This window comes from Leuciscus leuciscus, assembly GCF_965113295.1.
Source record: "Leuciscus leuciscus genome assembly, chromosome: 18".
Classification (NCBI taxonomy): domain Eukaryota; kingdom Metazoa; phylum Chordata; class Actinopteri; order Cypriniformes; family Leuciscidae; genus Leuciscus; species Leuciscus leuciscus.
This window is the reverse complement of record NC_138742.1, coordinates 4197805-4221660: the sequence shown is the minus strand read 5'-3', so window position 1 is coordinate 4221660 and position 23856 is coordinate 4197805. Positions and strand designations below refer to the sequence as shown.

At 37.8% G+C, this 23856-nt stretch overlaps 3 protein-coding genes across 7 annotated transcripts; all 3 read left to right on the top strand.

The window, feature by feature from the left end:
- Positions 1-5480: 5480 nt before the first annotated feature.
- LOC309480925 (uncharacterized protein) lies at positions 5481-12156 on the top strand. 4 transcript variants are annotated; one of them, XM_082145669.1, is made up of 6 exons: positions 5481-5888; positions 6190-6305; positions 6868-6952; positions 7913-8680; positions 8859-9236; positions 11859-12154. In XM_082145669.1, the coding sequence occupies exons 3-6, from the start codon at positions 6875-6877 to the stop codon at positions 11970-11972; spliced, it is 1338 nt and encodes a 445-aa protein (XP_082001795.1). In that variant the 5' UTR covers positions 5481-5888; positions 6190-6305; positions 6868-6874; the 3' UTR covers positions 11973-12154. The 4 variants fall into 4 exon arrangements, with proteins under 4 accessions (XP_082001795.1, XP_082001794.1, XP_082001796.1 ...); XM_082145668.1 differs by lacking the exon at positions 6190-6305; XM_082145670.1 differs by lacking the exons at positions 5481-5888; positions 6190-6305 and having other exon boundaries at positions 6595-6952; positions 7913-8351; positions 8483-8680; positions 11859-12156.
- Positions 12157-13054: 898 nt separating this feature from the next.
- Positions 13055-15614, top strand: LOC309480971 (uncharacterized protein). Its single transcript, XM_082145744.1, has 3 exons — positions 13055-13407; positions 13586-13963; positions 15424-15614. The coding sequence occupies exons 1-3, from the start codon at positions 13180-13182 to the stop codon at positions 15535-15537; spliced, it is 720 nt and encodes a 239-aa protein (XP_082001870.1). The 5' UTR covers positions 13055-13179; the 3' UTR covers positions 15538-15614.
- A 1012-nt stretch (positions 15615-16626) lies between these two features.
- LOC309480892 (uncharacterized protein) lies at positions 16627-23082 on the top strand. 2 transcript variants are annotated; one of them, XM_082145594.1, is made up of 4 exons: positions 16627-16972; positions 17151-17528; positions 18989-19018; positions 21167-23082. In XM_082145594.1, exons 1-4 carry the CDS (start codon positions 16745-16747, stop codon positions 22253-22255), a joined length of 1725 nt encoding a protein of 574 aa, XP_082001720.1. In that variant the 5' UTR covers positions 16627-16744; the 3' UTR covers positions 22256-23082. The 2 variants fall into 2 exon arrangements, with proteins under 2 accessions (XP_082001720.1, XP_082001719.1); XM_082145593.1 differs by having other exon boundaries at positions 18989-19054.
- The last annotated feature ends 774 nt before the right edge of the window (positions 23083-23856 follow it).

Sequence of the window (23856 nt, the reverse complement as noted above, 5' to 3'; positions counted from 1 at the left end):
AGCTAGAGGCATCTGTCCGTCTTGGTTTCAACAAAGTGGCATGCACTGATCTTGCATGTCAGTGGAATAAGGTGTGCACTAAAAAAGTAGAGCCAGGCTTAATTAAAGACATTGATTTCTATAGTGACTCAGCCAAGGCAAAACCACCTGCCAAGAGATGCAAACAGAAAGGACCTGTACCTCCAGCTACAGAAGCCCAGCAAATGCAACTATTGGAGATGTTGTCCTCCACAGGAACCAGTGCAGTGGGCCTTAAAACACACAGAAAATTTACAAGATCAGCAAAGCTGTGGTTCCACAATCTTGATGGCATATCAGAGGATGACATATTGAGCATTGACAGAGAAACTGTAAACCAGGCGAGCAGTGCCTTATGGCACAGACATAGAGTTGGCAGGGTCACAGGATCAATTGCACACAGAGTTCTTCACACCTCTCCCACCACTCCTGCTCCATCACTTATTAATACCATATGTCAACCTAAGAACAGAGCCATTAAGACCCCATGTATCCTCTGGGGTAGGAATCATGAGTGACGCCCTTGAAACATATAAGATAGCATTAGGGATTGGCCAACCAAAACAAGGAACTTCGAACCAGATTTATCTGCATGACCAAGTGGGAGCATCACATGTCAACTTGCAGGTGAAGAGGGCTGGGTTCCGTGTCTCACAGGACAAACCATTCATTGGGGCATCTTGTGATGGCTATGTAATGCGTGACTGTTGTGGGCCAGGAGTTGTTGAGGCCAAGTGTCCCTTCAACTGGGGCCAAGACATGGGCAGCAGTCTAGATCAGTGGCTCAACGACCTCAGAGGACACCTGCAGAGCGCAACCGTTTTGAAAAACAATCACCCCTACTTTACCCAGGTATACAATATAGTACAAAAATGAACAGCCATTTGATTGCAAAATGCTCTAAAATATTTTTCCAATGTTGAAGGCTGAAGAGAGGCGGGAAAAGGCAAGTTCTTTACAGTATGGATGGGTACAGTATGTGTCATTATTTTGTAGGCGCAGATGGAGATGTTTGTGACAAAGAGTTCCTACTGTGATTTCATAACATGGACTCCACAGTTGTGCGTCATCTTTCGGGTACCCAGAAGTGAAGACTTCATCTGCTCTGCTGTGGGAACCATCACCGACTTCTGGACCTGCCACATTCTACCAAGACCTAAACACTCAGGTACACCGCACGGTTTACTATCATCTGCATGAACTTGCCAGAGTATGATACCGCAAATACACATAGTATGTTTTAACATTGGACTTTCATTTAAACACCATTCAAAAACAATCAAATTGGCAATAATTTTTTTTTATTGAATATTCAGTATCTACATTATCATCAATCTCACTGTACATATTTTATGATGTACAATTAATCTATCATTTCAATTCTATCATTGCTTTTTTATACAAGTAATTTCCCTATGATTAGGAACTGGAGCACAACCCTGCCAGTTGTAGTAGTGCCACTATCGCAGGCACTGAGGCAGGGAGTAGTGGAGCAAATGACAAGAGTGCAATCAAAGGCAAGAGAAAGGGCAGCAGAAAAGGAAGTGGTGGCAGTGAAGGCATCATGACAGGGACCAGCAGAGCAGGGCAGGAGCAGAGTGATGGTACTTCAGGCATCATAGCAGGGACCAGCAGAGGAGCAGAGTGATGGTACTTCCCAATAGGACAGTTAGACCTGTAAAGCCAGACATTTCATGCTAAAGTTCATGATATAGGTGCAATAGTTAATTGAAAATGAGCTGTAAATGAGCAATATTGCCTTCAACAGGTATGTGGATTGTCATCTGGGATTGTTATTAACTTACCACACTGCTGGACATGTTGACTAAAGCTGCACACACATGAACAATCTTGTCAATTGTTGCCTCTTCTTTGTTTTGCCTTTCATCCATTAGGCTCTTCACCAAAGAAGTCTCCTGGCTTGTGGTAGCTGGAAGATAAAAAGCCAGACTGCCTCACAATATGGACATCAGATGCCCGACCCCCCCAGCCTTTTGAAAGGAAGGTGATGCATCCAGATGGATGACAGGCGATTAAATATTTAGCTGTTGTCCACTTCTTATAATTTGAGTAGGTCTTGGCACTGAAACACAAAAATCATAGAAAAAACTGTAAGTTGTATAACAGACATGCATTTTTGCAATAAATTCAGATTGTGGTGTAGTGATAGATTGAAAAGTCATTCTACTTAACCGAGCTTTCAGTTTCTTTGGACGCTCGATCCTTATTTCGAAACAATCAATGATGCTTGTCAGGTGGGGAAACTGGAATCGCATTTCTGATGGTACTGAATCTCTTATGCACTCTCTATCAGGCCAGCGAATTAGGAATGCCATTTTGGCATACATGACATCCACCCACTTTGTGAACACACGTAAAACTGTTGTTCTATTTAGCCCAAACATTTCAGCCAGTACAGGTGTTGTTGGGTTTTGGCACAGCTTTAGCAGTGTGACAAATAACTGGTCTTCTGAGGTCAATTTGCAGAGCCGATTGAATGGAATGAACGGAGAAAGAAATGTATGAATTACAACAAAAACTGTCCAGGAAACACCGGTCATTAATTTGCACTTCTCATCATTCTCTTTCAAAATGCTTGCTTTACACCTCTGTTGTGCCTCATCCCACTCTCTCCTAGCTTCATCCCTTTCCTCTCTTAAAAGCTTAATCTCTTGCTGAAGTTGTTCTGTTGTAGGCTGGTCGGGTAAATCTGGGGTGGGTTCAGGAGGGTTTTCAGTTGTGGGCAGAGCTGTGGTGGTGACACCTAGATTTCGCTTGCTTCTGTTTTGCAGCCTCAGTAGTGAAGTGGCTTTGTTTACACTTTTGTGAGGCAGTAAGGTTGGAATGTAGTCTGGATGAGACTCATCATCACTTTTAGAGCCTGAAACAACAATAATAATAATAATAAAAAAATAATTATAATGGCATCGATTATTGTCAATCTACTGTGGTAAATAAAGCTTGTTTTATCACCCCTCTCTGCCTCGCTCACACAGAGAAAGGGACATTTTATTGGAATGATGTATTCTTTGTATAATCTTTTCCCAAGATTCTCTAATGTAGACGAAAAGGTACATTTATACATTTATTAATTATTTATGGACAAAAAATAGAGCCAGATATATAGGGCAGTTGGGGTGCAGTTGATATCGATAACTAAAATAAGTTAGCAAGCTAGTGTTATTTATGCGTTAGCAAGCAACTGTGCTTGGCACTTGCAAACATAATTAATGTGAGTTAACTAAGGCACTTAGTAATAATCAACGAAAATATGAATATGGGTAATTATATACCCTATTATATTATTAACGTATATAATAATATATACGTTATTCTTAGCGTAAACCTACTAACGTTACTGTAGCTAAGGCACTCGCAAACATAACCGTTAATGCATAGCTTTCTGCTTGATCCACATTCTAAAAGTTGCATACTGTCAAAATGCTATAGCTTAGCTTACATAAATATAATATATAAAACTGACATTTGGATATTTGACTTACCAGTGACAAAATGTTTACTGCACACGTAGACATACTCTGTTTCAGGATCCCACAGTTTACCCATTCTTCCTGCTGATGCTTCACGTCTTATTGCCTGTATCCACTTTTGTCTCCTTAAAGGCTGGCTTTTACGGTTCGGAAGCTTATAAAAATTTTATTCTGGGTTTTTTAGCTTGTTTGCTGTACACCTTGTCACACAGCAGCTTTTAGGCATTTTTCTGTCTTTTGTTATAAGTCATAAATGACAAGGAGGCAGCCTCTCGCAATGCAAAGTCAATGGAGACAGTTGGTTTGTTTTCCCCCTTGGTGGGCGTGGTCTTCAGATTATGACGCGTTGCGCTTTGTCTCTATACTAACTGTCAAAACTAACTGTCAAACCCCTTTGATCTCCTTTGATCTTCTTTGTTCTCTGATGACCCCTTTGATCCTATGCCAAAAGGGGCGGGCACCTGTCACCGGAAGGGGTGGGGCACCTGTCAATCAATCATTTTTGACAGGTGGTGTCTGGTATTCACTACTGATACCCATCGTGCACTTATTACAGTTTACCTTTCACAGCGCAGCGTTTCGCCCTGCCTGATTTTACTCCGTGCCTAATTGTTGTTATGTATTTTTTTAATCGAAACCTTTTCTGCTGGGATAATACTTCTAGGCTACATTCCTGTCTTACATTCATAACAGATAGCACAAATTTGTCTAAATCTGGAAAGAATTTACCGATATCAACACTTTTGCCCTTTGTCGCATCCAAAAAAGCATTAATCTGCTCCACTATACAAATCACTTCCACTATTTGCCACATCAAAGTCCGCACATGAACCATCATCTCTACAACTCTCTAAAGTTGCTTCTGACATATCATCCATTTCTTCACTTTGCCCATCACACGTCTCATTATCCTGTACTAAGCCACCACAAACATCACTCTTACCAACATCACTAGGCCTACTACAACTTGGAACCTCAACATCAGTGACAATATTTTCAGAAACATTTGGCCTTACCTCGGTATTCGTATCTGCCTTTTCAGGTTGTTGCGGTGTAGGCCTACTTTCCTTCACAATCTGCGGCCTTTCAGATGTTTCAGTTGGGCCTTCTTCTTCAGTATTACACGCTTTATGCAGGCAGGTGAAACGTTTATGACCAATATCTCCGTACTAGCGTACACCATATACGAACTCTCACCGTGAGATATCCGAAAAGATACATCAAGCGTTTTAGTGGGAGAACTCAAGAACATGTAAACGTGTCTCCTGAAAGATAGCACGTGTTTCAGTGCGGCGTTTTTACAACCTAGCGGAATCTCTTTAATAGCGCCGGCAATTTTTCCAAATCTAGTCAGCTCTTTAATAATACTTTCATTACCGACGAATGGGGGCACGTTAGAGATTACAATTTTCGTTGCCGGTGCCGACAACAGTGTAATAGGCACAAACGTTTCATTAATCCATATTCCGCTTTCAATCAAGTTTTTTACTTGACTTTCATTTTTCAAAAAGACGACGACCGCCTTATTCATTCTAGAGGCAGAACTAATATTTTCATTGCCAACCTTAGCTCCCACAGCAAGGAGAACATCCTCAATAGAGGTATTCGCCTCCGACGCACACCTGAAACCATTCCGAAGGGTGAGAGGCGACGCTCCCCCCGCAGGGGTAGACGTCACACACACCACACGATATAACCTTAAAACTACCCTAAAACCTAGAAACGTGCTCGGAGATGTGAAAGAAAAAGAAAAACCACCTCATAAGAGAAAGAAAAACAAAATAGTAATAATAAAGAAGAAAAAAAGAAAAGAAAAAAAATACAGCTTGAAAAAACGCAACCGCTCTCCTACACATGTCTCTCACACACGCACCCACTCCCAGCATCCACTCCGACAGAGAGAGAGAGAGAGAGAGAGAGAGAGAGAGAGAGAGAGAGAGAGAGAGAGAGAGAGAGAGAGTATCCGTATCCGTGTGTATCCTGCCGGTACCCTGCCTGTCTGTACCTGTTTGTAAATGTATTATAAGTAAAAGTTTGTATTGGAGCCATTTGCCTCTTAGCCTTCTTCAGCCCGCACCACACCCTTGACAGTATGTTTGGGTATTTTTCAAAACTTTCCCCTAATGGGATTCTTCGGGGCTTTTTTTTCCTTACTCAGGACATATTGAGGATACAAAATCAGTTGAGTTTGCTTCTGTTGCAATTTGTCCTAGGTGGAGCCCCATTTTGGCTTAAAATGACTGGACTATATAGCATCGCTGCAAGTGTGTAAAGACTTAAGAGAAAGTGAAGCTAAACATATGAACAGGAGCCTTCATCAAACAGCATTTCATTTCAGAAACTCTGAAATCAACGACCAGAACTGATATTCACTCACAGGTAAGTGATGGAAATGTAAGAGCTAGTTCAGTTGATTCATTAGATTGTTGGTAAAAGTACTGTATGTCTTTTTTTTGTGGCTGTAAATCAAAGTTTGTTTATTTGTGGTCATGTCACACTTTAGAGACTTTAGAAACAGGAAGTACTTGAATTGGCGGCAGAATGAACTAATGAAAAATCAGAATGATGACTTTTCTAGTAAAAGTCACATATTTTAACCCGCTACAGCACAGCGTTGAAAGTTTTCTTAAGCCCTATGTTAAATACTGTTATGTTTCTATAAAATATTGCAACCAATTAGAATGGACAAAAAATAATCAAAGAGCAGTGTAATAAGGTGTGGGAGTCGAGCAGCATTTGAAAGCAGGATTTCCTTTTCTGACACATAGTCACAGGAGCACATGATGTGAGAAGAAGGTAAGATTATTTGCTTTAGTAATCTTATTTAAAATGACATGAACTGTACATTAAAAAAAATGTGTGTGTGAATGAAGGTCTTGAGAAGGTTATATGAAGTTTTTATTTTATTTTGCATGTTCAGAAATTTAGTTTTTCCTTTTGTTGCCTCAGGGCAACGTTGTGCGTTAAGGGGTACTTTTCTACGGAGCCCCTAAAGGGACGTGGTGGTGGAAAAAAATAGGTTGGGAGAATGTAAAAAAAAAAAAATATCTTTTGCGTTCCTTCGCAAAAGTTTTGCGTGGGAACGCAAAAGTTTTGCGAGGGAACGCAAAAAAAAAAAAAAAAATTCTCCCAACCTAATTTTTTTCCACCACCACTCGCAAAGATATTTGCGTTCCCTTGTAAAGATACCTGTTCTCGCGAGAGACTTCTTACGCGGCGGTTCGCGCTTGTATCTTCACAGCATCACAAGCGTGATCTGGATGTACGCACTTTACTGATGTTATTACTTTTATAGAAGAATAAGCCAAACTTCCATGATCACACTCAGCACAAAACTGTAACCATTAACTGTTGTTAGCTCTGCGATGGATGACGATCTTCAGCAGTTTCTAAGGTCACGAGATGTTCCAGAAGAGGACATCATCCACATGAAAAGGGACAAGGTGAGTAATGTTTCATAGAAGATCTATGGGTCTATTAGCTTATATATAAATGATTGCTATTTTTAATGATGCAACCAAAGGTGTTGACATGTATCCTGGACAGTTGAGTGTATATGAGTAAGTTTGCACTCCCTTGCAAAAATAAGAGGGATCATTACAAATGCAATGATTTTATATATGGCTGTCCTGATAAAGCTGTTTTCTGTAACATAACATACTTGCATCTATTCCACAATAACTTAAATGAGACAAAAAAGCATGTTCAAAAAATGTGCATTCCTCTGGTTATTATGGTTGACTTCCTATATGATAAGTGGATTTATTTTTTGTGAGTTCATGAGGGTAGGAGAGTGTTTTAGTTACAGTCCTAAAGGTCAGCATAAAAGCTTTAAATTTGATGGAAGCAGCTACAGGTAGCCAGTGGACAGGTACAAGTAGGGGTGTGACACGAACAACTATCACAGAGCATACAAACAGTCATTGATCATCAACAAGCAACATATCAAAGTAACCAAGATGATCTTATGAACCCTTTCATTGGTATAACTCAGTTTTTAATTTGTTCATATTAATTATTAGGCACTGTTATTATGTATGTGGAATAGATGTAAACATATGTCAGTACAGTACTAAAGTACTTCTGTACTAAATTAAATGTTATATTTTTTTTGCAATTTTTGTAATCCCTCTTATTTTTTAAATGCTAAATATGTTGTAGATTCTGCAGGGGTGGCTAACAACATATTCACTCAACTGTAATTACCAGTAGCTACATGCTAGTTAGATTAACTATACCCTAAATGTTAATATTGATGAGCCCCATTTTTAGAACCAAGGTGGCATGTAGATAAAGAGATGTGACTTTAAATCTAGACTGTGTTAACATATTATGAGTTCATGAGTGCATTTATGTTCTTTCAAGAAACAATCTATAAAATTACATCTTCTCTGCACTTTCAGATTGACAAATCTGTGCTCTCTGTCATGACTGATGAGCAAATTGCAAAGTATATTAATTCATATGGTGACCGACTGGCTGTCCTCTCCTTCTGTCTACAAACAGCGGCCCGCTCAGATAAAGAATCTCTGTTACAGAATTTGAGAGATAAAATTGAAGCAAGGAAACTGGGATCAAAGTCAGCTAAAACTTTGAATGTTAAACCATGTGATTTCCCTAAGCAAAAAAATGTATTGGCAAGACACAAAAATGTATCTGCAGAAAAAACCTCGAGAAGAATAGAAATTGGATGGCTTCACTTATGCCGTAATGGATACCAGCAAGTGTGGACCAGTAATGGTGGTGGCACTAGACATGTTACGGTTGAAAAAAAGACAACTGTTTCACAAATCATGGAAATGGGAAAAAAACTTTTTTTCCCAAATGGGCAGTCACCAAAAGGTCCAGAAACAGACTTCACTTTTCATGTTTGTGATTTTAAAAGAAACCAAATACCCTTGGATAGCACTGTTGGATATCTGTACGAACAATCAAAACTCAAAATGTTAAGATTTTACATTTGCACTAAACAGGAGGTGTGTCTCATAGACCTAGAATCTTTATCGGATGGAGAAAACGAGGAATGTAATGAACACTCAACACTTGGATTAGACAGTGATAAGAGACCTGCTGAAAAACTGTTATCGCATGGATGTGACAGTGATTCTGAGGATTCAATCTCACATTTATTGGATGATGGACTTTCGTCAAAAAGAGACACCAAGAGGAAGGTTAGTAAAATCAATAAGACTTTGACTTTAAGTTATTTAAATGTATTTTGGGCTTCATTTTTAAATACAGTGACAGAATTGTTGTAAATGTGTTTAATTTAGCTGAGTGGCTATTAATATCATTAATTTAGCTGAATGGCTGAGTTAATCATTGAATGTTATATTGCATGTTCTCCAGAGAACTACAGGAATGGAGGATGTTCCACAGAGTGGTTTGACTTTAGAGACCATGGGAGTAGAGACACCCAGCACTTCACACAGCTTCCTTTCATCACCAAATGTTACCAAAAGAACATGCACAGTCCAAAGACTCACAAGCACCTCAAGTGACAAGGAGACTGATGAATTGTGGAATCAAAGTGTGCCGGAACCGAAGAGTCCACAGCATTCACATGATATACAACGAGGCTGTGAATTCGTTGACTTGACTGATCAGATTCCTCCACAACACAACAACATATCTGAAACCCTTGGAGATGATGATAAGGAAGACACAGTTGAGTGGAATGAAGGTGATGAACTTGGACAAACAGATGAAGATGAAAACATCATACTGGTAAATGTGGTCCTAATGCACCAAATGTCTCAGTATACACTCACCTAAAGGATTATTAGGAACACCTGTTCAATTTCTCATTAATGCAATTATCTAATCAACCAATCACATGGCAGTTGCTTCAATGCATTTAGGGGTGTGGTCCTGGTCAAGACAATCTCCTGAACTCCAAACTGAATGTCAGAATGGGAAAGAAAGGTGATTTAAGCAATATTGAGCGTGGCATGGTTGTTGGTGCCAGACGGGCCGGTCTCAGTATTTCACAATCTGCTCAGTTACTGGGATTTTCACGCACAACCATTTCTAGGGTTTACAAAGAATGGTGTGAAAAGGGAAAAACATCCAGTATGCGGCAGTCCTGTGGGCGAAAATGCCTTGTTGATGCTAGAGGTCAGAGGAGAATGGGCCGACTGATTCAAGCTGATAGAAGAGCAACTTTGACTGAAATAACCACTCGTTACAACCGAGGTATGCAGCAAAGCATTTGTGAAGCCACAACACGCACAACCTTGAGGCGGATGGGCTACAACAGCAGAAGACCCCACCGGGTACCACTTATCTCCACTACAAATAGGAAAAAGAGGCTACAATTTGCACGAGCTCACCAAAATTGGACAGTTGAAGACTGGAAAAATGTTGCCTGGTCTGATGAGTCTCGACAAAGTCCTTTTAGGCAAGTCGTGCCACTCGGCCGCCATCTTGGCAACGCCTCCGGGCAGCTATTTCGGTCTAACAAGACCAGGCTCCCATCTAAATGAATGGGCAGAGAGTCAGAACTGCACTTTCACTGGTCACCGGGACATAAAAACTGCATGTATAGAAACAGCAGTAAAATATGATAAAAATCGCTGAAAAAGTTTGATGACTTTGCCCCAAAATAAGGTTTAAAACGCCTTTCTCCCCGCAGGTTATACTTTACTACGCATGCGCAAGGGTTCACGACACCAACTTCATTTACATCTCTATCCAGAATGCCGGTGTTGTGCAATAATCAATGTCAATATTGCTCTCCATTATTTAAATATAAGCAGGTTTGCACTTTATCAGTAATAACAATGTATTGTATAGATCAGTTGTTTTAACTATTCATTAACATGAATCGGTTCAAAGGAGTCATTAGTTCGCGAATTGGACGTGTCATACGGTTGTGTGATTATCCCAGCAGTTAGGACATGGACATCCCACAAGGTTAGTGTCAACACAGAAAACATTACATCACTGGATAGGTTTTTTCGTTTATTTAGAGAGTAATTTTATGTCAGCTGAATGTGCGGAACGCATTTCAGAGAAGATAAGGCAACGTATTTTAGCACAATTCACACCCAGCGGTAATTCAGGAAACAAAAATCTCAGAATGCTCCACATGAAACTTTGGTCTTCCGACCTTTTACCATAATGTCGTTTTATTTTGATTAATATGCGTGCGGGAGAGAGAGGAAGACAGCGCTTAATTTGGAGACGGTGAAGTCTTATTTACACTTTCGTCTGGCTCCGAAGAGAGAGAGAGAGTGAGAGCGCGCGCGCGACCGGGGCTCTCTCTCTCTCCGCTGTCGCAAAACCTCAACTGTGCGCATGCGTCAGTGGAACCAGACGATAGGCTTAAATGTTTCCCGGCTTGACTTTTAAAAGCTGATGATTGGCTTTCCAGCGGGAGGGGCGGGACTTGTGCATACAACAGCCATCTTTGCCGTTACGGGTTTTCCTTATATAGTTGTATTGTCGATTAAGGATGTGGCATGTCTCTTATATAAATTGTCTCTGGTCTCGATTTCTGTTGAGACATTCAGATGGTAGAGTCAGAATTTGGCGTAAACAGAATGAGAACATGGATCCATCATGCCTTGTTACCACTGTGCAGGCTGCTGGTGGTGGTGTAATGGTGTGGGGGATGTTTTCTTGGCACACTTTAGGCCCCTTAGTGCCAATTGGGCATCGTTTAAATGCCACGGCCTACCTGAGCATTGTTTCTGACCATGTCCATCCCTTTATGACCACCATGTACCCATCCTCTGATGGCTACTTCCAGCAGGATAATGCACCATGTCACAAAGCTCGAATCATTTCAAATTGGTTTCTTGAACATGACAATGAGTTCACTGTACTAAAATGGCCCCCACAGTCACCAGATCTCAACCCAATAGAGCATCTTTGGGATGTGGTGGAACGGGAGCTTCGTGCCCTGGATGTGCATCCCACATATCTCCATCAACTGCAAGATGCTATCCTATCAATATGGGACAACATTTCTAAAGAACGCTTTCAGCACCTTGTTGAATCAATGCCACGTAGAATTAAGGCAGTTCTGAAGGCGAAAGGGGGTCAAACACAGTATTAGTATGGTGTTCCTAATAATCCTTTAGGTGAGTGTAGATGTGAAAAAAGGAAATATTGGACTAAAAGCATTAAATGGTATTTATAAAATAACCTTAAAACTATAATGTATATCCTAATTATAATAGAAAATAAATCCAGGGGGCTTTTAAGGTCACAGTACATACAATGTCCCCAGCTTTGTGCTTTTCATTCACAGGCAACTTTTACATTATCTACAGTGACACTTTTTTTTATGTTTTTGCAACAATCCATTTACTTTCATGTTTTGCATGTTTATTGATCCTCCAGAAAGCAGAGCTGAATGAAGCTGAAACTGAGGTACCATCACCACTCTCAAGTAATCCTGAACTGCTGGTAAGAGATTCACAAATGTTGCATGTCATGTGGAAGCCATTTACATAATAGATCATCAGACCTATAATATACCTGCACTGTCAATTCAAAATTCACATAATTGCATATTTTTGTAAGATTCGACTTTTGTTTGTTTAGATTCTTTTTTTAAATGATTACACAATAAGGAACAAAGAATCTACAAAGGCTCTATAGATCATATACACAATCTATTAGAACAAACGGTAACACTTTACAATAAGGTTCATTAGTTAACATTAGTTAACTACCTTAGTTAACATGAACTAAGAATGAACTTCATTTATTAATATTAGTTGATATTAATTTCAACATTTACTAATATATTATTATTAAAATCAAAGGTTGTATTTGTTAACATTAGATGAATAAATACTGTAACAAATGTTTCTTCTTGTAATTGTTGTAACAATTAGTTTCTTGTTCATATCAGATTTGACATTTTGATTGATTTAAGCATGTGTTTTAGCATGTGTGCAAAAAAGTTTTCTGCAATTTGCATAATAACTAAATGCACATGGCTTGTTGATCAAAACTGAATTGTTGATTCTCAGTGAAACTATCAAACTCTTCACAACTTATAAACATTCTTTCATTGTGAGCATCACATGCAAAAAATAATCTATTCAGTTTTTAAAATCTGTCAGACATGTGATATTCCATAAATATGTTTGAGATGGAATGTTTGTAATGTCTGTAGGAACGTCCCTTAACTGTATAAATGCATGTCTTTATACAGTACAGTAACTTTTGTTGAAATGTGTTGTATGTAAACTGAAAATTCACAGTTGCATGTCGTTGAAGAGAAAGACATAATAGAGTGTGTAAAAATGAACAAGCAACTGTGAATTTTCAGTATATATAACACATTTCTGCAAAAATAAATATACTGTATGAATACAAATGACAGACAGTAGGTCAAAATTTACTTGGAAATGTCCATACTGTAGTACACAAAAATAAAATGAACATTTGTATTCATACAGTACATTTATCTGTAAATTGACCTAAAAAGGTTTGTATCTCTATCTAAAAAGCTCAGTGTGATACACAAGAACAATCAGCTAGACAAAACTGACATTATTGTTATTGCAAAGACAATATACTTTTTTTCCCAAATGGGCAGTCACCAAAAGGTCCAGAAACAGACTTCACTTTTCATGTTTGTGATTTTAAAAGAAACCAAATACCCTTGGATAGCACTGTTGGATATCTGTACGAACAATCAAAACTCAAAATGTTAAGATTTTACATTTGCACTAAACAGGAGGTGTGTCTCATAGACCTAGAATCTTTATCGGATGGAGAAAACGAGGAATGTAATGAACACTCAACACTTGGATTAGACAGTGATAAGAGACCTGCTGAAAAACTGTTATCGCATGGATGTGACAGTGATTCTGAGGATTCAATCTCACATTTATTGGATGATGGACTTTCGTCAAAAAGAGACACCAAGAGGAAGGTTAGTAAAATCAATAAGACTTTGACTTTAAGTTATTTAAATGTATTTTGGGCTTCATTTTTAAATACAGTGACAGAATTGTTGTAAATGTGTTTAATTTAGCTGAGTGGCTATTAATATCATTAATTTAGCTGAATGGCTGAGTTAATCATTGAATGTTATATTGCATGTTCTCCAGAGAACTACAGGAATGGAGGATGTTCCACAGAGTGGTTTGACTTTAGAGACCATGGGAGTAGAGACACCCAGCACTTCACACAGCTTCCTTTCATCACCAAATGTTACCAAAAGAACATGCACAGTCCAAAGACTCACAAGCACCTCAAGTGACAAGGAGACTGATGAATTGTGGAATCAAAGTGTGCCGGAACTGAAGAGTCCACAGCATTCACATGATATACAACGAGGCTGTGAATTCGTTGACTTGACTGATCAGATTCCTCCACAACACAACAACATATCTGAAACCCTTGGAGATGATGATAAGGAAGACACAGTTGAGTGGAATGAAGGTGATGAACTTGGACAAACAGATGAAGATGAAAACATCATACTGGTAAATGTGGTCCTAATGCACCAAATGTCTCAGTATACACTCACCTAAAGGATTATTAGGAACACCTGTTCAATTTCTCATTAATGCAATTATCTAATCAACCAATCACATGGCAGTTGCTTCAATGCATTTAGGGGTGTGGTCCTGGTCAAGACAATCTCCTGAACTCCAAACTGAATGTCAGAATGGGAAAGAAAGGTGATTTAAGCAATTTTGAGCGTGGCATGGTTGTTGGTGCCAGACGGGCCGGTCTCAGTATTTCACAATCTGCTCAGTTACTGGGATTTTCACGCACAACCATTTCTAGGGTTTACAAAGAATGGTGTGAAAAGGGAAAAACATCCAGTATGCGGCAGTCCTGTGGGCGAAAATGCCTTGTTGATGCTAGAGGTCAGAGGAGAATGGGCCGACTGATTCAAGCTGATAGAAGAGCAACTTTGACTGAAATAACCACTCGTTACAACCGAGGTATGCAGCAAAGCATTTGTGAAGCCACAACACGCACAACCTTGAGGCGGATGGGCTACAACAGCAGAAGACCCCACCGGGTACCACTCATCTCCACTACAAATAGGAAAAAGAGGCTACAATTTGCACGAGCTCACCAAAATTGGACAGTTGAAGACTGGAAAAATGTTGCCTGGTCTGATGAGTCTCGATTTCTGTTGAGACATACAGATGGTAGAGTCAGAATTTGGCGTAAACAGAATGAGAACATGGATCCATCATGCCTTGTTACCACTGTGCAGGCTGGTGGTGGTGGTGTAATGGTGTTGGGGATGTTTTCTTGGCACACTTTAGGCCCCTTAGTGCCAATTGGGCATCGTTTAAATGCCACGGCCTCTCTGATGGCTACTTCCAGCAGGATAATGCACCATGTCGCAAAGCTCGAATCATTTCAAATTGGTTTCTTGAACATGACAATGAGTTCACTGTACTAAAATGGCCCCCACAGTCACCAGATCTCAACCCAATAGAGCATCTTTGGGATGTGGTGGAACGGGAGCTTCGTGTCCTGGATGTGCATCCCACAAATCTCCCATCAACTGCAAGATGCTATCCTATCAATATGGGACAACATTTCTAAAGAATGCTTTCAGCACCTTGTTGAATCAATGCCACGTAGAATTAAGGCAGTTCTGAAGGCGAAAGGGGGTCAAACACAGTATTAGTATGGTGTTCCTAATAATCCTTTAGGTGAGTGTAGATGTGAAAAAAGGAAATATTGGACTAAAAGCATTAAATGGTATTTATAAAATAACCTTAAAACTATAATGTATATCCTAATTATAATAGAAAATAAATCCAGGGGGCTTTTAAGGTCACAGTACATACAATGTCCCCAGCTTTGTGCTTCTCATTCACAGGCAACTTTTACATTATCTACAGTGACACTTTTTTTTTATGTTTTTGCAACAATCCATTTACTTTCATGTTTTGCATGTTTATTGATCCTCCAGAATGCAGAGCTGAATGAAGCTGAAACTGAGGTACCATCACCACTCTCAAGTAATCCTGAACTGCTGGTAAGAGATTCACAAATGTTGCATGTCATGTGGAAGCCATTTACATAATAGAGCATCAGTCCTATAATATACCTGCACTGTCAATTCAAAATTCACATAATTGCATATTTTTGTAAGATTCGACTTTTGTTTGTTTAGATTCTTTTTTTAAATGATTACACAATAAGGAACAAAGAATCTACAAAGGCTCTATAGATCAAATACACAATCTATTAGAACAAACGGTAACACTTTACAATAAGGTTCATTAGTTAACATTAGTTAACTACCTTAGTTAACATGAACTAAGAATGAACTTCATTTATTAATATTAGTTGATATTAATTTCAACATTTACTAATATATTATTATTAAAATCAAAGGTTGTATTTGTTAACATTAGATGAATAAATACTGTAACAAATGTTTCTTCTTGTAATTGTTGTAACAATTAGTTTCTTGTTCATATCAGATTTGACATTTTGATTGATTTAAGCATGTGTTTTAGCATGTGTGCAAAAAAGTTTTCTGCAATTTGCATAATAACTAAATGCACATGGCTTGTTGATCAAAACTGAATTGTTGATTCTCAGTGAAACTATCAAACTCTTCACAACTTATAAACATTCTTTCATTGTGAGCATCACATGCAAAAAATAATCTATTCAGTTTTTAAAATCTGTCAGACATGTGATATTCCATAAATATGTTTGAGATGGAATGTTTGTAATGTCTGTAGGAACGTCCCTTAACTGTATAAATGCATGTCTTTATACAGTACAGTAACTTTTGTTGAAATGTGTTGTATGTAAACTGAAAATTCACAGTTGCATGTCGTTGAAGAGAAAGACATAATAGAGTGTGTAAAAATGAACAAGCAACTGTGAATTTTCAGTATATATAACACATTTCTGCAAAAATAAATATACTGTATGAATACAAATGACAGACAGTAGGTCAAAATTTACTTGGAAATGTCCATACTGTAGTACACAAAAATAAAATGAACATTTGTATTCATACAGTACATTTATCTGTAAATTGACCTAAAAAGGTTTGTATCTCTATCTAAAAAGCTCAGTGTGATACACAAGAACAATCAGCTAGACAAAACTGACATTATTGTTATTGCAAAGACAATATACTTTTTTTCCCAAATGGGCAGTCACCAAAAGGTCCAGAAACAGACTTCACTTTTCATGTTTGTGATTTTAAAAGAAACCAAATACCCTTGGATAGCACTGTTGGATATCTGTACGAACAATCAAAACTCAAAATGTTAAGATTTTACATTTGCACTAAACAGGAGGTGTGTCTCATAGACCTAGAATCTTTATCGGATGGAGAAAACGAGGAATGTAATGAACACTCAACACTTGGATTAGACAGTGATAAGAGACCTGCTGAAAAACTGTTATCGCATGGATGTGACAGTGATTCTGAGGATTCAATCTCACATTTATTGGATGATGGACTTTCGTCAAAAAGAGACACCAAGAGGAAGGTTAGTAAAATCAATAAGACTTTGACTTTAAGTTATTTAAATGTATTTTGGGCTTCATTTTTAAATACAGTGACAGAATTGTTGTAAATGTGTTTAATTTAGCTGAGTGGCTATTAATATCATTAATTTAGCTGAATGGCTGAGTTAATCATTGAATGTTATATTGCATGTTCTCCAGAGAACTACAGGAATGGAGGATGTTCCACAGAGTGGTTTGACTTTAGAGACCATGGGAGTAGAGACACCCAGCACTTCACACAGCTTCCTTTCATCACCAAATGTTACCAAAAGAACATGCACAGTCCAAAGACTCACAAGCACCTCAAGTGACAAGGAGACTGATGAATTGTGGAATCAAAGTGTGCCGGAACTGAAGAGTCCACAGCATTCACATGATATACAACGAGGCTGTGAATTCGTTGACTTGACTGATCAGATTCCTCCACAACACAACAACATATCTGAAACCCTTGGAGATGATGATAAGGAAGACACAGTTGAGTGGAATGAAGGTGATGAACTTGGACAAACAGATGAAGATGAAAACATCATACTGGTAAATGTGGTCCTAATGCACCAAATGTCTCAGTATACACTCACCTAAAGGATTATTAGGAACACCTGTTCAATTTCTCATTAATGCAATTATCTAATCAACCAATCACATGGCAGTTGCTTCAATGCATTTAGGGGTGTGGTCCTGGTCAAGACAATCTCCTGAACTCCAAACTGAATGTCAGAATGGGAAAGAAAGGTGATTTAAGCAATTTTGAGCGTGGCATGGTTGTTGGTGCCAGACGGGCCGGTCTCAGTATTTCACAATCTGCTCAGTTACTGGGATTTTCACGCACAACCATTTCTAGGGTTTACAAAGAATGGTGTGAAAAGGGAAAAACATCCAGTATGCGGCAGTCCTGTGGGCGAAAATGCCTTGTTGATGCTAGAGGTCAGAGGAGAATGGGCCGACTGATTCAAGCTGATAGAAGAGCAACTTTGACTGAAATAACCACTCGTTACAACCGAGGTATGCAGCAAAGCATTTGTGAAGCCACAACACGCACAACCTTGAGGCGGATGGGCTACAACAGCAGAAGACCCCACCGGGTACCACTCATCTCCACTACAAATAGGAAAAAGAGGCTACAATTTGCACGAGCTCACCAAAATTGGACAGTTGAAGACTGGAAAAATGTTGCCTGGTCTGATGAGTCTCGATTTCTGTTGAGACATACAGATGGTAGAGTCAGAATTTGGCGTAAACAGAATGAGAACATGGATCCATCATGCCTTGTTACCACTGTGCAGGCTGGTGGTGGTGGTGTAATGGTGTTGGGGATGTTTTCTTGGCACACTTTAGGCCCCTTAGTGCCAATTGGGCATCGTTTAAATGCCACGGCCTCTCTGATGGCTACTTCCAGCAGGATAATGCACCATGTCGCAAAGCTCGAATCATTTCAAATTGGTTTCTTGAACATGACAATGAGTTCACTGTACTAAAATGGCCCCCACAGTCACCAGATCTCAACCCAATAGAGCATCTTTGGGATGTGGTGGAACGGGAGCTTCGTGTCCTGGATGTGCATCCCACAAATCTCCCATCAACTGCAAGATGCTATCCTATCAATATGGGACAACATTTCTAAAGAATGCTTTCAGCACCTTGTTGAATCAATGCCACGTAGAATTAAGGCAGTTCTGAAGGCGAAAGGGGGTCAAACACAGTATTAGTATGGTGTTCCTAATAATCCTTTAGGTGAGTGTAGATGTGAAAAAAGGAAATATTGGACTAAAAGCATTAAATGGTATTTATAAAATAACCTTAAAACTATAATGTATATCCTAATTATAATAGAAAATAAATCCAGGGGGCTTTTAAGGTCACAGTACATACAATGTCCCCAGCTTTGTGCTTCTCATTCACAGGCAACTTTTACATTATCTACAGTGACACTTTTTTTTTATGTTTTTGCAACAATCCATTTACTTTCATGTTTTGCATGTTTATTGATCCTCCAGAATGCAGAGCTGAATGAAGCTGAAACTGAGGTACCATCACCACTCTCAAGTAATCCTGAACTGCTGGTAAGAGATTCACAAATGTTGCATGTCATGTGGAAGCCATTTACATAATAGAGCATCAGTCCTATAATATACCTGCACTGTCAATTCAAAATTCACATAATTGCATATTTTTGTAAGATTCGACTTTTGTTTGTTTAGATTCTTTTTTTAAATGATTACACAATAAGGAACAAAGAATCTACAAAGGCTCTATAGATCAAATACACAATCTATTAGAACAAACGGTAACACTTTACAATAAGGTTCATTAGTTAACATTAGTTAACTACCTTAGTTAACATGAACTAAGAATGAACTTCATTTATTAATATTAGTTGATATTAATTTCAACATTTACTAATATATTATTATTAAAATCAAAGGTTGTATTTGTTAACATTAGATGAATAAATACTGTAACAAATGTTTCTTCTTGTAATTGTTGTAACAATTAGTTTCTTGTTCATATCAGATTTGACATTTTGATTGATTTAAGCATGTGTTTTAGCATGTGTGCAAAAAAGTTTTCTGCAATTTGCATAATAACTAAATGCACATGGCTTGTTGATCAAAACTGAATTGTTGATTCTCAGTGAAACTATCAAACTCTTCACAACTTATAAACATTCTTTCATTGTGAGCATCACATGCAAAAAATAATCTATTCAGTTTTTAAAATCTGTCAGACATGTGATATTCCATAAATATTTTTGAGATGGAATGTTTGTAATGTCTGTAGGAACGTCCCTTAACTGTATAAATGCATGTCTTTATACAGTACAGTAACTTTTGTTGAAATGTGTTGTATGTAAACTGAAAATTCACAGTTGCATGTCGTTGAAGAGAAAGACATAATAGAGTGTGTAAAAATGAACAAGCAACTGTGAATTTTCAGTTTATATAACACATTTCTGCAAAAATAAATATACTGTATGAATACAAATGACAGACAGTAGGTAAAAATTTACTTGGAAATGTCCATACTGTAGTACACAAAAATAAAATGAACATTTGTATTCATACAGTACATTTATCTGTAAATTGACCTAAAAAGGTTTGTATCTCTATCTAAAAAGCTCAGTGTGATACACAAGAACAATCAGCTAGACAAAACTGACATTATTGTTATTGCAAAGACAATAACAAAAATAGATAGAAAAATAGATAGAAATATATATATATATATATATATATATATATATATATATATATATATACTGTATATAATAAAATATTTATTTATGTAATGTTTATAACAAAAAACAAACAAAAAAACAACAACATTTTGACCAGTGTGGCACACATAATGACAAAAACACATTATTATTTTTTTTTTATTAATGCAAGGTTTGGGTTCTCGAGCCACCAGGCACTGTTGCTGTGCAAATGAGCAGCCGGAGCGCGTTAAGGGTTTTCTGTTAGAACGGTGTCGTGTTAGCGGCCCCTAAGTTAATAACTAATGATTATTGCGACGGAAGTGAATCATTCAAAACTAACTTTAGCTGGACAATAACTTTATTCTAGAGCTGCTGTAAAGCCTAAACAATCTGTTATGGTAATTTCCTATTATGACTGTGAAGCTGCTTTGAACTCAAATGGATGCTGCACATTGGTGGTGGTTGAGGAGATTCCCCCTTCCATGTAAAGCGCTTTGAGTGCTTTATAAATGTAATGCGCTATATAAATGTGATGAATTATCAGTTTTTATGAACAAGCCAACTTATTGTTTTGAGGGGAAAAAAGTCCAATTTGAGAATTGAGCCAAAGCGATTGAGAAAAACTGTAAATGTTTTGGGTAACTACATTTTGCAGACATGCAATATACTGTAGAGTTCTGATGGTCCAGCAAACAGTTATGACAATTGAAATGACAGTTCTGAGAATGTTAAGTGTGTTTTGTGCCAAAGCGATACCAAACCGATTGAGAACAAGTGTAATTATAATTTTGATACACAGTATATTTTAAAAGTTAAATTATATATAAATGTGCCACTTTAGAGTGACACAAAATAAAATTTTGTCCAGATGAACTGAAATAATTGTTTGAAAATGTAATAATATAAATATTAATTTATAAATATTAATTTAACTATACAAATAATAGTTCTAAATCTGGTTTTTACCTTTTTCTAGATGGGAAGTGAAATGCCTTCAACACCAGAAGATTTGCCATCACATTCAAGAGACCATCTTTCTCCTACAATGTCATCTGGAAACTCAGCAAATCCAAAAGATGTGCATGTTGTAATACACAGGGTAAAGGTTGTAGAAGATCTTTTGGCTGTGTTCATGGATAGCAGCATAATTCAATCTACTCTGAAGATGGAATTTGTAAATGAGAATGCTGAAGATGATGCTGGAGTGTCCAGAGAAGTTTACACTGCATTCTGGGATCAGTTCCTTGAACAGTGTGAAGGGGAAGATGAGCGTGTTCCTAGACTAAGACCAGACTTCTCTGAAGCTGAATGGGAGGCAGTAGGAAGGATCTGGGTAAAAGGATTACTTGACCTCGGTGTACTGCCAGTGAGGCTTTCCAGTGCTTTCATTTTAGCATGCATGCATGGAACTGACTCAGTCAGTAATGATGTCCTGATGTCATCTTTCCACAACTACCTCTCTTCAACTGAACGATCTGCTGTTGCAAAAGCTCGTCAAGGCACACTGGAGGAATGTGATGAAGAGGATTTGCTTGACCTCTTCACAAGAATGGGCTCTCATTGCATCCCTCCAACAAACACCATGGAAGTTGCCATACAAACAATGGCTCATAAAGCAATTCTTCAAGAGCCCAAATATATAATAGATTGCTTCTCCAAAACCATGCCATTTGCACTGCTGAATGTACCAGACCAGGAAAGTCTCCTGTCTCTCTATGACACAAAGAAGGCCACTGGCAAAAAAGTTGCACAGCTACTTCAAACAACACAGGTGATTAGCTCTCAGAAAGAACAGATGGTATTCAATCATCTGCAATGTTATGTCAGAAATGCTGACCAAAGCAAAGCTGAAAAATTTCTACGCTTCTGTTCTGGTTCTTCTGTTATATGTGTTGATCAAATCAAGGTAAGCTTCAATGCCGAATCTGGCCTCAGCAGAAGACCAGTTGCTCATACTTGTGGAGCTACTCTTGATTTACCATATACTTACAGTTCTTACCCAGACCTCCGCACAGAGTTTGATAACATTCTGTCCAGTGAATACTTTGAAATGGACATACTATGAATTTGATGATGCTCAGGAATAGTTCATAGTCATAATAATCACTTTTTTGGAACATGACAGTCTGTTAGTTATTATAAACTTGGTAACAATCTATGTGCTTATTTTTTGTGTTCCATGGGGAAAAGAACAGCATGCAGTCTTTGGATAACATTCCATTTAAATGGCCCCTATATTATTAATACTGTATATTTTACATTTGATTTTCATAACATTGAATTTATACTTTTCAACTAAATTTGGTGTTTTCCAATAAGTGGTCAGATTTTCTCATTTAAAGCAGAGCTGTTTGAACAGTTTTTTTTTTTTTTTTTGTTAGAAACTTATTGTTGCATGCATTTTGTTTACACAAAAGAAAATACATTTTAGTATAATATTTTGAAATGTACTCTACAGCTGCAAGGTGATGAATTAAAACAGATGGCTGATCTGTTTTTCATCTTATGCAATATCACTTTTGTTATTAGTACAGAAATACTCTACAGAAAAATTATTCTGAACAATCAACTTTTTTGTTAATTACATAAAGTTCAACCACAGACATAGTAAGTGGTCAGGTTTTTCTTTGAAAGTACATCACTGCAGCCATTAATACTGATCAATTGTTATTTGATTCGTATGTTATTCAAGTCTTATATGTATTGTTTACACAAGAAAATTGAAAATATACTGGAAATGTTAACAAATGTCTGTAATGATTTCCATTCTATGCAATACCACTTTGGTTGTTGGTAAGGAAAGTTCTTTGAATCTTTAACCTCTGTTTATTCCATAAAGTTTAAATACAAAGCTTACATGGTGTTACAGGAAATAAACAGATTTCCTCAGAAGCTTGTTTGTCCATTTATAAACAGCTTTGTAAACATAATAAGAAATTTTGCACATGCCGGTTTCATTTTTTATGACATTCATGTATAATAAAATTCATGTATTGTAGCACTTTATAAAAACTTTGTACAGCATTTCAGGATGCCCCAGGGGACAGTATTGTCTACAATGTAAGCTCGACTATATAAACACATTTCAGTTAAAAAGGACCTTGTAGTTTTTACAGTAATGCCCTGATCACATCTCTTAAATGCATATATAAGTTCACAGCTTGATATGGGTCACATGGAAGGTTCAAATGAGAGTCAGAAATTATAATGTTGCACAGTTCATCTGGATCGCATGGTATGGGGCGTCGGAAAGTGCACTCATTTTTGCAAAATCTTATACTTTCAGTGTCAGCTGATGTGAGGAAGTCTCTGGTGAGGTAGAGTTCAGGCAGTCCATACATCACACTGGGCCGACCACTGGGGTTGCTGATGTTCTTTGATGGCCTAATGGTGTGTGCATTCCAAACCTGTGCAGTGTCATTCAGCTCATCCTGTAAAACATTACAATAATAATAAAATAAATTAGGCAAAACTCTTAATAGAATTATTTACTTAAAAATATATATATTATGCCCTCATTTACCCAGTGTCTCAATGTTTCAAACATCCAGACATCAAGATGGTGGATTCTGCACTGAATATCCACAACAAATAAGTTTAGCCATACTGTATGTGTTGTATGTGTACTGTTTGGAACAATCTGACACGAGTAATGACAGAATCTCA

Excerpts from the sequence above, each read along its gene's own strand:
- LOC309480971 (XM_082145744.1), top strand. The coding sequence starts at position 13,180 with ATGTTAAGATTTTACATTTGCACTAAACAGGAGGTGTGTCTCATAGAC. Across the intron at positions 13,408-13,585 it reads AAAGAGACACCAAGAGGAAG|AGAACTACAGGAATGGAGGA; the intron begins GTTAGTAAAATC and ends CATGTTCTCCAG. Across the intron at positions 13,964-15,423 it reads AAGATGAAAACATCATACTG|AATGCAGAGCTGAATGAAGC; the intron begins GTAAATGTGGTC and ends TTGATCCTCCAG.
- LOC309480892 (XM_082145593.1), top strand. The coding sequence starts at position 16,745 with ATGTTAAGATTTTACATTTGCACTAAACAGGAGGTGTGTCTCATAGAC. Across the intron at positions 16,973-17,150 it reads AAAGAGACACCAAGAGGAAG|AGAACTACAGGAATGGAGGA; the intron begins GTTAGTAAAATC and ends CATGTTCTCCAG. Across the intron at positions 17,529-18,988 it reads AAGATGAAAACATCATACTG|AATGCAGAGCTGAATGAAGC; the intron begins GTAAATGTGGTC and ends TTGATCCTCCAG.
- LOC309480925 (XM_082145668.1), top strand. The coding sequence starts at position 6,875 with ATGGATGACGATCTTCAGCAGTTTCTAAGGTCACGAGATGTTCCAGAA. Across the intron at positions 6,953-7,912 it reads TCCACATGAAAAGGGACAAG|ATTGACAAATCTGTGCTCTC; the intron begins GTGAGTAATGTT and ends CTGCACTTTCAG. Across the intron at positions 8,681-8,858 it reads AAAGAGACACCAAGAGGAAG|AGAACTACAGGAATGGAGGA; the intron begins GTTAGTAAAATC and ends CATGTTCTCCAG.